Here is a 14,727-nt window from a genome sequence, read left to right as displayed (position 1 = left end):
CATTCATCGCCCAGTTCCACCCTGGACTGAAAAAACTGAACCACATCCTTCTGCAGGGCTTTGTTAGCCTATTATAGTGCCCTGAAATGAGGGACATCCTTCCTGAGATACTTCCCACCCCCTCCTAAAGTGACGTTCCATCGCACACCCAACCTCCACATAATCTTGGTCCATCCCTATGCCACTCCCGGTCCCAACCCCCTTACCACAAGGATCATAACCCTGTGGAAGAACCACGCACAAAACCTGCCCAGTCCACCCACCCAGCACTTTCTATTCCATTTCTGTCACAGGTTCATCCTACCCCATCAGGGACTTGGCCATCTGTGAAAGCAGCAATGTCATTTACCAACTCAGCTGCAATCACTACACAATTTTTTATATCAGTATGACTACCGACCAGCTGTCCACCAGGATAAACGGCCACTGCCAAGATGTGGCCAAGAGGAAAGTAGACCACTCTGTGGCACAAGAAGCTGCTGGACGTAACAGACTTGATTTCAGTGGTTGCTTCACTACCCGACCCATCTACCCATCTGGATCCTTCCCTCTACCATCAGCTTTTCTGAACTGTGCAGATAGGAGTTATCCATACAACACTTTCTCCGCTCCTGTAATTATCCTGGCCTCAACCTACAGTAACATGCTGCCCCCACACACTCCAACCACCCTCTCTATCCATCATCTTCTCCCATTCCCATCTCCCACCCTGTTTATTTGCAGCCCTTTGCCAATGTATCCGCCCGTCTTTCCCCACTCCTCTACTTTTTTGCTCCATTATTCCCCACCTCCCTGCCCAACACCTGCCCCACAACCTCCTGAAGCTGTGCCTGTTGGGAGTCTAGTCTCTGCACACTCCACCAGACAGCATTTGTGTGTGTGTGTGTGTGTGTGTGTGTGTGTGTGTGTGTGTGTGTGCATGCGCACGCACGCATGCACGCGCGCGCATGCAAGTGTATGCGCACGTGTGTGCGTGTGTTTTACTGATGACGACTGTGGCCGAAAGCTTTATGTGAGTGTCTTTTAATTGTGACTACCTGCGACATGACTTGTCTTCTTTATGGTAGGTAGCAATTTGTCTTTTCCTACGTCACTAATTAACTCTTAAATCTGATAATAAATGTAAATTACAAATAAAACTATAAAATAGTTGCTGCTAGCAAGAATCGCATTGGCAACTTTACAGTTCCACAACTAGACCACTACTCACTGAGCTGCAGACGTCTCGTTTGAAATGTTCGAACTGTGTAATATTTTCAGTCTTAACAGGACTTGGAAATCTTCAAATTTGAGTCTTTAGTATTCTTGAGAAGAGTGTGGTAGTGCTTAATAAAGGTAATGTTTGTGCACTGACAGTTGATTTATATAAGTATGAAGAAAATTTAAGATGGCCGATGTATAAGGTCCCCTCCTCAGACTAGCTAGATAACCTGTGCACCTGTGAAATACCCAGCTAGCACTGTCACAATCTCTGCATGATCTACATGTACATATACATGGGTACTCTGCAAATCACATTTAAGTGCCTGGCAGAGGGTTCACTGGACCACCTGATAATAACAACACTTCTCAGCCATAAACTTCTTTAGGTGTGGAAATAGGCAGCTGGCCACTCAAGTGAATAGGATGGATATTACAACAGTTTGTAATTTAAATTTCTTAATTTTGTCACTGACAAAGCATATTTGTTGTGTAATGTATCTGGGACCGAAGTTCATTTCAGTGGGTATCAGTCTCTTCATTTTAGTTGTGGTGTGGTATCAAGAAGTTCAGCTTGGCATTTTCACAGTCAAAATCCAGACAAATCATTACAGATTCACTATTAAAGTAAGGATTACATACATAACCAGTATGTGTGAAATACTGTCACATCTGGAAAACCAGCTATTAATATTTTTCTTGTATTTTACTATTTTTTTATTTACCAACTCTAATGAAAAAATGTGTCAGAATAATAATTTCATTTTACAAAATTAATTTTCATAGTTTTAAGTTATTGTAATGATTGTACAAAAGCAACATAAAAGCTAGAATGATGACTAATTGTTAAACTATGAAAACCTTTGTAGCACATGTCCTTTGAGTGACAATATCTTTGGTTTGAAATGCTTGTTGATTTGCGATCATTGTAAGTGGGGAGTTTTTCTCTGCTTAGCAGTATGTGAAGTTGTCACTGAGCAGTCAATGTGGAAAGATGTGTTTCTAATGTTAAATGTGCAAGAAAATGCAACAAATGGAAGAATTCCTTAATTTCATTGTTGTAATTAATCCAGAAGTCACCAATGCTACATGGTGTATGTAAAATAATAATACTTGGGCTTCCTGCAAGTAAATGAATGACAATAATCAACAGTCATAAAGAGCATTGATTTGTGATGTTCAAAATGAAATATATTTCATTTCCTGCTCTTGAATAATTTTAAATGTATTGCAGCAAACTCATTCTTTTAGGATAAACCGCAATTACAACTAAATTTTTCTTATTCTTCATATACATTGAGAGCAGGAGCATTATAGTAGGCAGATTCATTGTCATGATTTTTCCTCTTTGGCAATACAGGTATCTCCTGGCATATTCCTCTTCATATACACATGCACACAAATGCTTACTTTCTGCAGAAGTTTGCATGCCTCCACAGATTTTTGTTTCTTCTTAAGTAGTGATATTTATTTGCTCCACAGCAAATGAATTAATACTGTGCTTTGGAACAACTTGAGACTGTAGTCCAACAATTCTTTGTTAAAAAGTGACTGGATCCCTGAAAGGAGCCCTAATGTTGTTTGTGGGTTAAGTTGTTTTCTTTGTTGTGTTTCTTATTTAGATAGGTGGTCAAGTATGGTTAGTGAGGAATCAGTTCTGGAATTTAGAAAACAAAGAGAGAGAGAGCAGCAGTGCAAGTGTATTACTTGGTTTGTGAGACATCCTTGGATTATTCATTGACAAGAACATTGTGTGTGAAAATTTTTCTCCCCCCCCCCCCCCCCCCCTCTATCCCTCTCTCCCCATCTCTCCTCCTCCTTCTTCTTCTTCTTCTTCATCTGCCTACTTCTGAATTTTTATTCTAAAATGCTAATGTGACTAAAACTTTTCTGTTTTGATATGTTTCCACAGCTTATGAAATGCAATTAAACTTGTGTTCTTTCAGCTGCTTGCATGGCATGTGGCAGTTTGGTATCCTGCTTTCCAGATGAGAGCCGCAGTTCTCTGCCGGAGATGTTGCCACTCTTCCAACGCAGCTTACAAGACTCTGTTGCAACGGTAAGTATCCTTCATGTGTCAGCTCTGAACTCCCTGTTCCTTGAAAAACAATTTGCTGTTAAGCTTGGTATTTTATGAGACTTGTGGAACTATAAAGAGAAGGGGGAACAAGAAGGGAAATGGAATCCATATATTATTAATTCTGTGGTAGATTCTTCTTTAAATCTGAATGTCTGGTACTAATTATAGAAAAGAGATTGGGGTATTATTTGAAGAATCATACATCTGTAATTTTTCAGTTTTCCCCATTGTACATTATATGTGAAAAGTTCTTCTCAGATGAACAGCCAAATCATAATGGTTGCACTGCACAGTATTTCATCTAGAAAGGTCAGGTTCAGTGATGGACTGTCTTATATACCCTGCCACCAGTAGTAAAATATGTAATTAAACAGTGCTATTAAAAAAACACATCATGTTTCGACCAGAAGTGTATGTAGTATTTTAAAATATTTATATTAAATATTCAGCTTGTTATTGCATTTTGTCAAGAGATACAGGAATTTATACAAACTACAGAATGAAGCACTGGCTTTTGTTTCACATTATAACATATTTTCAACATAGACTGACATGGAGAGTGTTTCAGAAACATTATAGACAAACAGCTTTTAACATGTGATAGCACTACCCATTACATATTCAAGCTAGCATGTATTACCAGTAAATCATGCTCAACTTTGATTTATGGTACTAGTAATACACTAACGTATAATGCATTACTTATCACCCAGGTTCAGTGAATAGCTGTGAATATAATTTTGTGTGACCCTTCAACAAGAAAGGTTTCTGAACAAATTAGATACCACTTAATCACTAATTAAGTTAGTGTAAAATTATTTTATGTGATCTCTTGTTGTTTTAAAAGAATTGACTTTCAAAATAAAGGGTCAATACACTAAGATAGTAGCTTAGGCATCTGAATATGACCACCGCTCTATGGTGAGAAACAGGAAAATCAGCACTGCTAATTGCAGGAAAGCATGGATACATGTGCTGCCCAACAGTGAGGAACACAGTTATTAGTACCGGAAGGAATGTGTTAAATGCACGGTTTTTATATATATTATTTCCATCAGTAATGCTTGGTATGTTTAGTTATGCTGTATAAAAAAGAAAAAAAACTGAGATTTTTCTTCAACTTAACCCTTTGCTACCTAAAAATTTGCAAAATTTTGAATCTGATCAATTAAATATTAAATAATAATTCTATAGACAAAATATTTATAGTTTCCAATTGCTTTCATTTACCAATAATCTGAGTGAATTAATTACATATTCAAGAAGTGGTTATCCTGTTTTAAATATTTTTCTAGGTAGTTTTTTGGTGCAAATTTAAGCCACAGTGTTGTAGTAAATAATTGGATTGCCACTTTAAAGATGAGTGCTCATCAGTGAAGAGTTCAGGTAGGCCTCAATATCCGCAAATAAGGTTGTTATTGATCACATAAGGAACCTGATGGTGCAGGATAGACAAATCACAATCAGAGAACTTGCAGATGAGGTTAAAATTAGTTCCGGATCCTTTCATTCGATTTTAACAGAACATTTGTATCTCAGGAGGATCTTAGCAAAATTACTAAAGTTGCTAATGACTGAGCAAAAGCAAATTTGTTTGAAGATTGCACAGGAGATGCTGGATAGTGTGAACCGTAATCCTAACTTTCTTAACACAGCGATCACTGGTGATGAGTTCTGGGGTTATCAGTATGACCCTGAACCCCATTTGTTGCAAAGGAAGCATCCCTCATCCCCAAGACTCAGAAAAGTTAGGCAGGACCTGAGCAATGTTAAAGTCATGCTGACCACCTTCTGGGCATGGTCCATCATGAGTGCACCCGAGGACGTACTAACATCCAACAGTGAGAGGCAAATGGCTGGACCTGTGGGCAGCAGACAGTTGGCACCTTTACCACGATAACTCACTTGCTCATTGTTCTCAGTTTATTCAGAGCTATTTGGCTAAACACAATGTGACTGTGGTTTGTTAGCCTCCATATTCCTCTGACATAGCACAGATTGATTTCTGGCTTTTCCATAAACTGAAAGAGACTCTGGAAGGGATCAGATTTCAGAACAGGGAAGACATTGTGCAGAATTTGATGGAGCACCTGCACACCCTAACAAAAGAGGCATTTCAGCAATGCTTCCAGCAGTGGCAGCAGTGCTGGGAGAAGTGTGTAGAAGCTGAAGGGGGCCACACTGAAGGTGACTAGTGTCAAACAATTGTATCTGAATAAAGATTGATTTTGTAAATAAAAGTTGGATACTTTTTGAACAACCCCCATGTATTGGGAGAAAAAGATCTACTTTAGGAGAAGCCACTGCTGCTTGGCCTATTATCTCTCATGTTATGGTTACACTGAATGCTTCTGGAAATTAGTTGTGCAAGCAGCCTCGTGCTTGGAAATACTCAGGTGTAGATCATGGCTTTTTGGTGCTATTGTATGAGAGGTGATGCGTCAATCACACATCATTGGCAAGGATGATGTATCTGTAACTATTGTAGGTGATCTCTGTTTTTCAGAAGATGCTGCAACCAGTGCAGTTGTGTAGTTGTGTTTGTTTATTACAACATGTTGTTATGTATTTAGATGCACTTGAGAATGTACAGTGCTTGAAACTAGTTATCAGTACTAATATTATAAATGCAAAAGTAACTATGTCTGTTATACTTTCACGACTAAATCACTGAACTGATTTTGATGAGATTATGTATGGAGGTAACTTGAACACTGGTAAAAGATATTTTGTCTTTTGAACGTTATCATATTTGTGAAAATGCTTTTCTCAGTATATACATTCTACACAGTATGATTCACCATCATGAATACAATGTTTATACAATACGCAAGTCGTTTAATCCATACCTCCACCCTAATATCAGTCACAAGCCTGTCACATTCTAATCACTGTGTATCACGTGTCTCTTCTAGCTTGTGAATCACTTGAAGTTTCACGATGTTGGCCTCACTTAAATTCTGTATGACAAACAGAGAGGCAATGTACCTATATGTGCAGGACATGGGAGGCTTTCAGTTATCCTTCATTTGATTAGGTATGTGAACACAGCTGTGGGTAACAGCTTAATAAATTACAACTTTGAAATACAGCTTGATGGAATGATGTTTTTCTTCAAATTTATTGACACTATGGTTCCTGCCCAGAAGAAATCATTCATCTGTCATTTTCCTCTGTGTATAAGATCTTTAACTGCTTTTGACTAAAGCCTGCATTACAGTTCCACTATGCAAAATATGCACCTAATGCAGTTTTGATAGGAACACCCTTTAAATCAAATATCGAACGCTCTATCTGTCTGTAATGTAAATGATAGGTGTATTTTCATTTTCAACGCAATGCTGCTGATAAACAGTGAAATAAGATGAAAATAAAAATGAAACAAATAAGCCAAAATAACATAACACAAAAAATTCCATTAACTAATTCTGTAACCTGAAAAAAGTAATGACACTACAAGTGGTAAAAAGAAATTAATCTTTCTTTCTTTTTTTATCTTATTTACTACAGGAAACCCACACGTTTTCTTTATGAATGACAGCCAAGTAATGTCTACCTGTGCCTTTATAAAGGTGCGGCAGGGGGCGGCAGCGGCCTTGGCGTGTGTGGTGCGCTCCCTGGGCTCGGATGCACTGGCGGCCGCCATCCATCTGCTGGAGGAGGGCCTGGCCGGTGTGCAGCAGCAGCCTGCCACGGGGGCGGGGGCGGGGGCGGGAGTGGGCATGGCACTCGAGAGCACTGGCGACAATCGACCCCTCAGGCAGGTGAGAGGTAACACGCCTGTCACCAGTTCTCTCCTGTAGCTTGCATCTGTCCACTAAACTATATGTAAAAAGTTAGCACTCTATTCAGAAGCGACACATGTTCCTTGTTTGTAAACAGCACAAATTTTATCATTTATATGGCAGTGCTTTAAAAGTATTTGAAACAGAAAATTATTTTAATAATAATAATGTAATAATTTGTTATCATTATTATTATAATCATCATCATCATGATCTGCCTGCTGGATCACAAACAGTACGGCATCTCCTATGACGCTGCACATCTTGGACCTAATGTTTTACTGTGTTTATTTACATTTGCACATTCTAATACAAGCACGAAGTCTTTCACATAAGATTTGCAGTGTTGGAAGTTCTTGGTGCACTTGTCATTTCACTTCTCCATTAAAATCCTAGCTTTCAAAAGTATTTACCAGCAACTGACTGTCAAACAAGTGAAGGAGTCGCACAGATAAAACTGATGTAGGAGTGAAATATTACTCGTAGAGTTGTCATTTCCATTGCAAAATATAAGGGGCATTCAAATGAACCCCAGTCACTGGTGTAAAGTGATGGTAACGATTTTATCAACTCAAAAATGTAACTATACACAGTACATATACTCAAAAATAGTTACCAAAACTGTTGGCACATCTATCCCATTGTGACACTAGCTGGTCGATTCCATCCTTGAAGAAGCTAGTAGGCTGCTGTCGGATCCAGACCTGGACCCAGTCACACACTTCATCATCAATTGCGAATCGACGTCCACAAATAGCTTGTTTTAGTGGTCCAAACACATGAAACTCACACGCTGAAAAGTCAGGACTGTATGGTGGATGTTCCACCATTTCCCACCGAGACTGCTGCAATGTTGATTTCACTGAATTGGCCATGTGTGGGCAGGGTTAACACGCAGGAGGATATCATCCTTGGACAACGTGACTTGGCGTTTTGACTTCGTGGCTTGTCTAAGGTTTTGTAAAGTGGCTTGATAACTCCGGGCATTGATGGTGGTTCCCCGTTCCAGGAACTCGAGAAGCAGTGGGCCCTTGTGGTCAAAAAAGGAGGACATCATGACCTTATCAGAACTGGTATGCATGGCCTTTGATTTCTTTGGAAGTGGTGAAGTCATGTTTCCACTGCTTGCTTTGATGCTTGCTTTCCAGTTCAAAATGGTGACACCATGTTTCATCACCTGTGTCAATAGGCAACAGAAAGTGATTTTCCTCCTCGTGATAATGTTGCAAATGACTCAAAAACAGTGCCATTCGAGTATTGCGCTGTTCAGCGATCAGTTGGTGGGGTGCCCACTGCGCACAGATTTTTCAAAAGTTCAAGTATTGATGCATTATGGTGTGAGCGGTAACCGATGGATCTCGTCCACGGTCATTCCACAGTTGTCTAAGACTAAAGCATTCTCTTCCACAGCCATTTCTGGTGTGATGACACAATGAGCCTGTCCAGGACAAGCATTGTCTTCCAGTGACTCGCACCACTCAAGTAATTGTTTGCGCCATTCCACAACACTTGAACGACTCAGACTGTACTCACTATAAACAGCCTTCATCTGTCGATACATTTCATGGCCTCCAACTCCCTCCACCACCAAAAATCAAATCACTCCTCATTGTTGCTGCTTACTCACCTGCATGTTTAGTAGTTGATGATAATTTGTGTGACCACCTTCTCTTCGGCATGAAACCACGCTGGCACTGTGCACCCGCACCAGTCTCTCTACCAATAGATGGTGCCACATACCTGCAGTTACATGGTGTCACCTTACATTTAAGGCAAAGGTAGATGCACTGACCAGGTTTCATTTGAATGAACCTCCTATAATAGTGGACATACCCTTGTGCAGTATCTCAGTATGAAATGTGCACCTCCCTGCAGTCTGAATCCTGTATTTGTATTAAGGTTGTTATCACATATTTTAATTTCCACAGCCTCTTTGATGACCAAGACTCAGGAGTTTGAAGTGTTTGCTCAAACAAGACAGTCCATATTCATAAGTATATTAATGGCAACAGCATATTTTTATGGATTTCTGCACTTTATGTGTTCAGTATAGCATTGTTCAGTATATAGCATAGTTCAGTATATCATTGTCTAATGGTTTGAATAAACTGTCCCATGCTATATTGTAAATTCCTGGGACTATGAGACCATGAATATCCTTCACAGAGCACATCATCTCTCTATTTTGTTAGGCAGCAAAAAAAAAAAAAAAAAATTTATCCCATGCCTGTTAGGATTCCAAAATTTTACTCAGTGTTGCTCCACAGAATTAAAGGGTTTTTGCTAGCTGATCTTTTTGTGTTTTGATGATTAAGATTCTTCTGTATGTTGTGTTGTGTCATTGTATAAAAACTTTGAATATAAACTATAAAACCAATCTTTTGACCATATTAAAATGGTGTTTTGCAGAAAAGACTGGGTTTTCAGGAGGAACAGTGCCCCTATTTATTGCAGACAATTGGCACCAGAAACTTCATTGGCTGCAGAATGCAATAGGCTTGTCAGGACAAAAGGAAGATGGCAGGAAGGAAGCTATTCATGGACTGTCCAGCTTGTCAGTGATTTGTGACAGTCTTCAAATCAGTGCTTGGTTTCTGGTGGGCATATTTTCTTTCTGGTGTGCGCAGAAATTCTGTGACAGTTCCTTTGTACCAAAAGCCAAGCCATGATTTGCTGACTGTCACCAGTTGTTGACTATCCAGGTAGTCCATGAATAGCTTCCTTCCTACTCTGTCCCTCTCATCATGACTACCCTGTTATATTCTAGGGCCAATAAAGTTTCACAAATATAATGCATTGATACTGGTTGCCTGCGACAAATAGGGACATCTTTCTTCCTGCAAAACCAGTCTTGCCCTGAGGAAGACCACTGTAATATGGTCGAAATCCTGGTTTTATAGTTGATGGAGAACAATGCCCAGAAGAATTTTAATCATTGTGGCAGTGGCCACGAAAACTTAGTCATCACCAGGAACTATGATGGGATGCTAAGCAAAGCTCTCAGAGAACATTCTTGAGTTACACGGTGAACACCCGGCTTTACGGTCACTACTTGGGGAAGTTATTTTCTTCCACTTGTACAGGGAGCCAGCACACCTTCCAGTGTTGGTTCTTATTCGGTTAAGAACCATCTCAGTCTTGTGTGGCAGTTCAAAGCCAGAAGGCTCGATCAAAATGCATGACATCTTATTCGTTCCAAAGCAGCATTAAACTGCCATATGTGTCTCTAGCAGTCATTAATATTAGAGCTGTAGTCAACTAACATCCTTGCAGTTTCCAGAGGTGGGTGACTATAGAAAAGCCTTTCTTTGTAATCGTTGGAGTGTCTGCATGAACAAGGTGGTGAACATTTTTCTGTAGGTTTTTGTACTTCCATACCAGTATGTGACTAAGTATGGGTAGCCAGAAATAGGTGTATGGCTGATTGTACCAGCTGAAAGACACACAGTATGGTCAAGCTGTGTGTCAACAGGTCTTGTGTGCACACAGTTCATCCAAGCAGGGTGTAATATTTCACAACAGGGTAAACCAATACCAGAGCTGAAGTACATAATGTCATTGTAGAGGATTTCTGTGGTGTACCACAGATTTCCTGGAGAATATTATATCATTTTTTTTATTTTGGCAGCTGTTCTTTTTCTGTTGCTTGAATAGATTTGAATTTGAATTTTCTGGAGAGAACCAACTTGGTTTCACATGTCTGATAGCCATTTTGTCTGAACGTAGAGATTATTCTCTTCCAGTATGCTTCTAGCTGTATGTGTCAGCGTATTTACTACAGCTCTATTTTGGACAGGGTGATGGAAATTGTTCCCATCAAGATAGCAGACTGTGTGGGTCTGCATCTGTGATGAATAAAGGTTTTTGGAAATAAGTTGAGCTAGTTGCCATTTGCTCTGGTTCAGTTTTTATTATATCATTAATATTATGTAGTATAATATCATAAAATAAAAATTGAACCAAGCAAAAGGTGACTGATTGCTGTTATTCCTGAAAACCTCTAGATTTATGATATGTCAAGTGACTGAGCTGACCACCTAATTGTGGCTCAACTAGGGTGTTTAAAGAGGGTAGCTGTCCTTCCTTCTGCAGTGAACTTCATATTGGGATGTACATTGCTCATGTGATCAATAAACTGTTGCAATGTTTTCTTTACGTGAGACCAAGTAAACAAGTTATAATCAACATAATGATTAAAACCAGACAGGGATGATTGCACACTGTTTCATAGGTTAAAGGAAATTCATGCATGCAATTATGTAAAATGCTAGAATTTCACATTTAATTTGTGTATAATGAACTTAAATGCCTATTACTTTGACTTGTTACCAAAATATTCTCTTGCTAAATAGGTGGAGTGGTATTCTAGATATGTCCTTATTTGTCTCTCAGACTTTTTGTATGTCTGTGATAGATTTCATAGTATTAGGAAGTTTGATGTACAGTTTTATCACCATGTGACAAGTTCACTTCTGTCATCTAACGGTGTTTGTACGCATAACACAAAAGCATCTTGCTGTCTTGTGCAGTGATTGTCATATCTGATTTCTTTTCATATCTTCCTTATTAATGTCACTTGTCTTCATGAACAGTAATGTTCCCATGATGTGCATACAGTGTGTACCATTTTATATTCTTAAGCATACTGCATGTTGCACCTCAGTTTACATGCCTAACCACTGCTCAGCACCCTCCTTATACCCTTTAGCAGTTGTCTTTACTTGTTTTGTTGCTCACAGTTCATCTGTGATTTTTCAGTACAAGTAGTGTGGAACAATGACATGATGTTAGTGGTTGATAAGGCAAATGGCAAAGCCAAACTTGTAATCTTCCTTAGGATATTGGAAAACTTTAGCTTGTGTTCAGGAGACGAAAGCTGACAATACATTTGTACAGTCCAGTACTGGAGTAGGGAGGGGGGGGGGGTTGGTTTCCATACCAGGTTGGAGTAAAACAGGACATTAAGCAAGTGCAAAGGAGGTCTTTGTGAGTGGCCGCAGGTGAGAGTATAGTGGAAATGCAGAAAAAATTTAACTGGCAGGCACCTGAAAAAGTGGTATAGTCTTGCAAAAACCTGCTTGAAATGGGCTTTCATAATAGAGACCAGGAGTATTCTTTGGCCCATATTTATCAATTCTGTGTATCATCATGAATGTTAGATTAAATTAATAACTTTTCACATAAATTTGTAACCAATCAATCTTTCCACATGTTATTAATTAATGGTAAAGAAAGAAGTGTTGACAGTATAAAGTACCCTCTGCTACTATGGTGGTGCATGTTGCTGTTGAAAGTAACAACATGTCCCACTCCCTTTCTACTGTGCTAATGAAATAGGGCCGTGTAGAAACCTTAATTTATGGTAGCAGTGGTAGAGGAAAGACAGAATACTGTGTGTGCATTTTTTATCTATGCATAGAAATGAAACACAAATGTAAGCACAGTACAGACATGAGACGTGATGGAGAGTGAATGTTTTACTGGTGGGAGAGCCGTTTACACTTTGACATTGTGATTTGGGGGTGTGTGGATATCTAAGAAGACAAAAGTGGGCCGGCAGTGGTGGTTGTTCTAAAGAAGAAAAAAACAAAAGAAGACTGTATGGAATTAGATAATTACTTACTCATTCACTTTTTGACTTTGGGATACTAACGACCTATCTGTTCATGAGTTTGGTTATTAAGAGCTTAAATGTGAATGTTTAATTGATGTGTTGAAAGTGTTATGGGGACTGGTAAATACAGAAGGATTTTGAAAAGAAGTGTTTACATGATTTCATAGCTAGTGGGTACCAAACATAATTTTCCATTATCACTGTGCTTTCCTGCAGACAGTGAAGAAGTTCAAAATAGCTACAATTGGCTCTGTTTAGCAGGACTACAACATTATGAAGTGACCCAAGTGCAGAAAGAGAAGATTTAAAGGTAAACAATATGACGGATATATCACTGACAGGTCACATTCAAGGAATTGGTATCCTGGTTAAGTAATGTCCAACAATGAACCCAACGGTAATATTCCACTGCACACTTTGTAATGATTCACAGAGCATACATGTTGTCATAGGTCTTACGAGTTCTCATAGGATGTAGTGAAAACTGAGTTTACATTATGAATGTTTGGTACATGTATTACCATTTAGATTAGGAAGAAGCTCAAACAAGCTTTTGGCTATGTAAGTCACTGAAGTGTAAAAGTGAATCACTTCATAACGGTCAGCCCACCTCTAAACATTATGTTACAACAAGTTAAGCCGTCATATGTTTGAATGTCAGTAATTTTTTGTCATTTCAGATATTTATGTCTGCATCTTACACTCAGCGCATTGGCCGAAGTGCTTCCACAACGGGCTGGTCAGATAATCCTTTCAACAAGCCAACCCTGCCATGGCACTTTGCTGATGGGTCAGTACCAGTATCTTCCTTTCTCTATACTTCTGTACATCACAATGTGCATCTCACACAAAAGAATGCTTGTTTCACTTTACTGTGTGTTGTAATACTTGAAACTATGGAATAGTCACCACCTCTTTTGCGTCCACCCTAGTTGCCCCCGGACCCTGCGCCCTCACATCCAGTCACCTCTGCAACTTGTTGTTTATGCAACGGGTTGCCTCCGCAACTCCTGTTGCCACCGCTCCTGTCGCCTGCAGCCCTCATTGCTTCCGCACCACATTGCCTCCGATCCTTGGTGCTCGCGACCCCCACTACCTTCATACACCACCGCATCCACACTCCACTGCCTCCCCACAACACTTCCTCAGTCGCTTCTGCCCACCCCCTGCCTCTGCCCTTGCGTCCCCCTTGTATGGCACATTGGCCCCCCCTCCTCCTGCCCTCCCCTCCCCCGTCTGCCCTAGTTCCTGTTGCATTCACACTTCTCTCCACATATGGCCACACTTGCCCCATTTGTCTATCTCTGCTCCCTGTGCTTTTATCCCCCACCCACCCCCCACCCCCCTCCCCTCTCCCTCACACACACACATTTATTGACGTCAGTTGTAGTTTGTTAAAATAATTTAACTGTTAATAACTATTTCTCTCATTTGTCATCAGTAAGTTGTTTGACTGAGATATCTGTAGTAGGTTCATAATCTTTCTGTAGGGTGTCCTTTACATATGACACTTAGAAAAAACTTAACTCAAAATATACTACACTCTTACAACCTAAAGTACTTTCCAGTCCTCATAAAGCATGTTGTGTATATATTCAGTTGATATTTACAGATTTTGGATTTGATCGTGTTAAGCAACCTGTTCTGTGGCACGTTAAAATCAGTTCACGTTAATACCATATTATTTTGTTCACCATAATGACGAGATTTTTTTCTTCTGCATGACCATATTATAGCAACTCTACCATTCCAATAGGTGCATCCACCTCCTCACAGAGCTGGCGCAGGTAGCAGAATGTATGTCTGCCGTCATCGCTGCCGTGCCGTTGGCTGCTGAGGCGTGCCAGTACCGCCACTACGAAAGCCACGTGTGCTTACTGGAAACCGTGTGTAAGCAGCTCCCACTGCTGGCAAAAGCTCTTGGCAAGAAGAGTTTCAAGGCACTACTGCCTGACTTCCTGGAGCCTGTCTTCTATGCCCTGGTTGGTCTTCCTTAATGTTTTCATAAAAAGACTGTTAAACTACTTGGTCACGGATTTTCATGTGGT

The 14,727-nt window shown here is 39.8% G+C and overlaps 1 protein-coding gene across 2 annotated transcripts in view; it reads left to right on the top strand.

Annotated features, from left to right (window-relative positions):
* The window catches only part of LOC124551038, a 147,178-nt gene that overhangs the window by 107,588 nt on the left and 24,863 nt on the right, over window positions 1-14,727 (top strand). The window contains exons 8-11 of one of the 2 annotated variants that reach the window (XM_047125900.1): window positions 3,147-3,259; window positions 6,853-7,044; window positions 13,360-13,469; window positions 14,436-14,661. In XM_047125900.1, coding sequence (XP_046981856.1) covers window positions 3,147-3,259; window positions 6,853-7,044; window positions 13,360-13,469; window positions 14,436-14,661 — 641 coding nt within the window. Of the gene's footprint in view, window positions 1-3,146; window positions 3,260-6,852; window positions 7,052-13,359; window positions 13,470-14,435; window positions 14,662-14,727 lie in introns of those variants that run through there. The other variant, XM_047125902.1, reaches the window with a different exon arrangement.

This window comes from Schistocerca americana, chromosome 9, assembly GCF_021461395.2.
Source record: "Schistocerca americana isolate TAMUIC-IGC-003095 chromosome 9, iqSchAmer2.1, whole genome shotgun sequence".
Lineage (NCBI taxonomy): Eukaryota > Metazoa > Arthropoda > Insecta > Orthoptera > Acrididae > Schistocerca > Schistocerca americana.
This window is presented reverse-complemented; position numbering and strand designations above follow the sequence as displayed.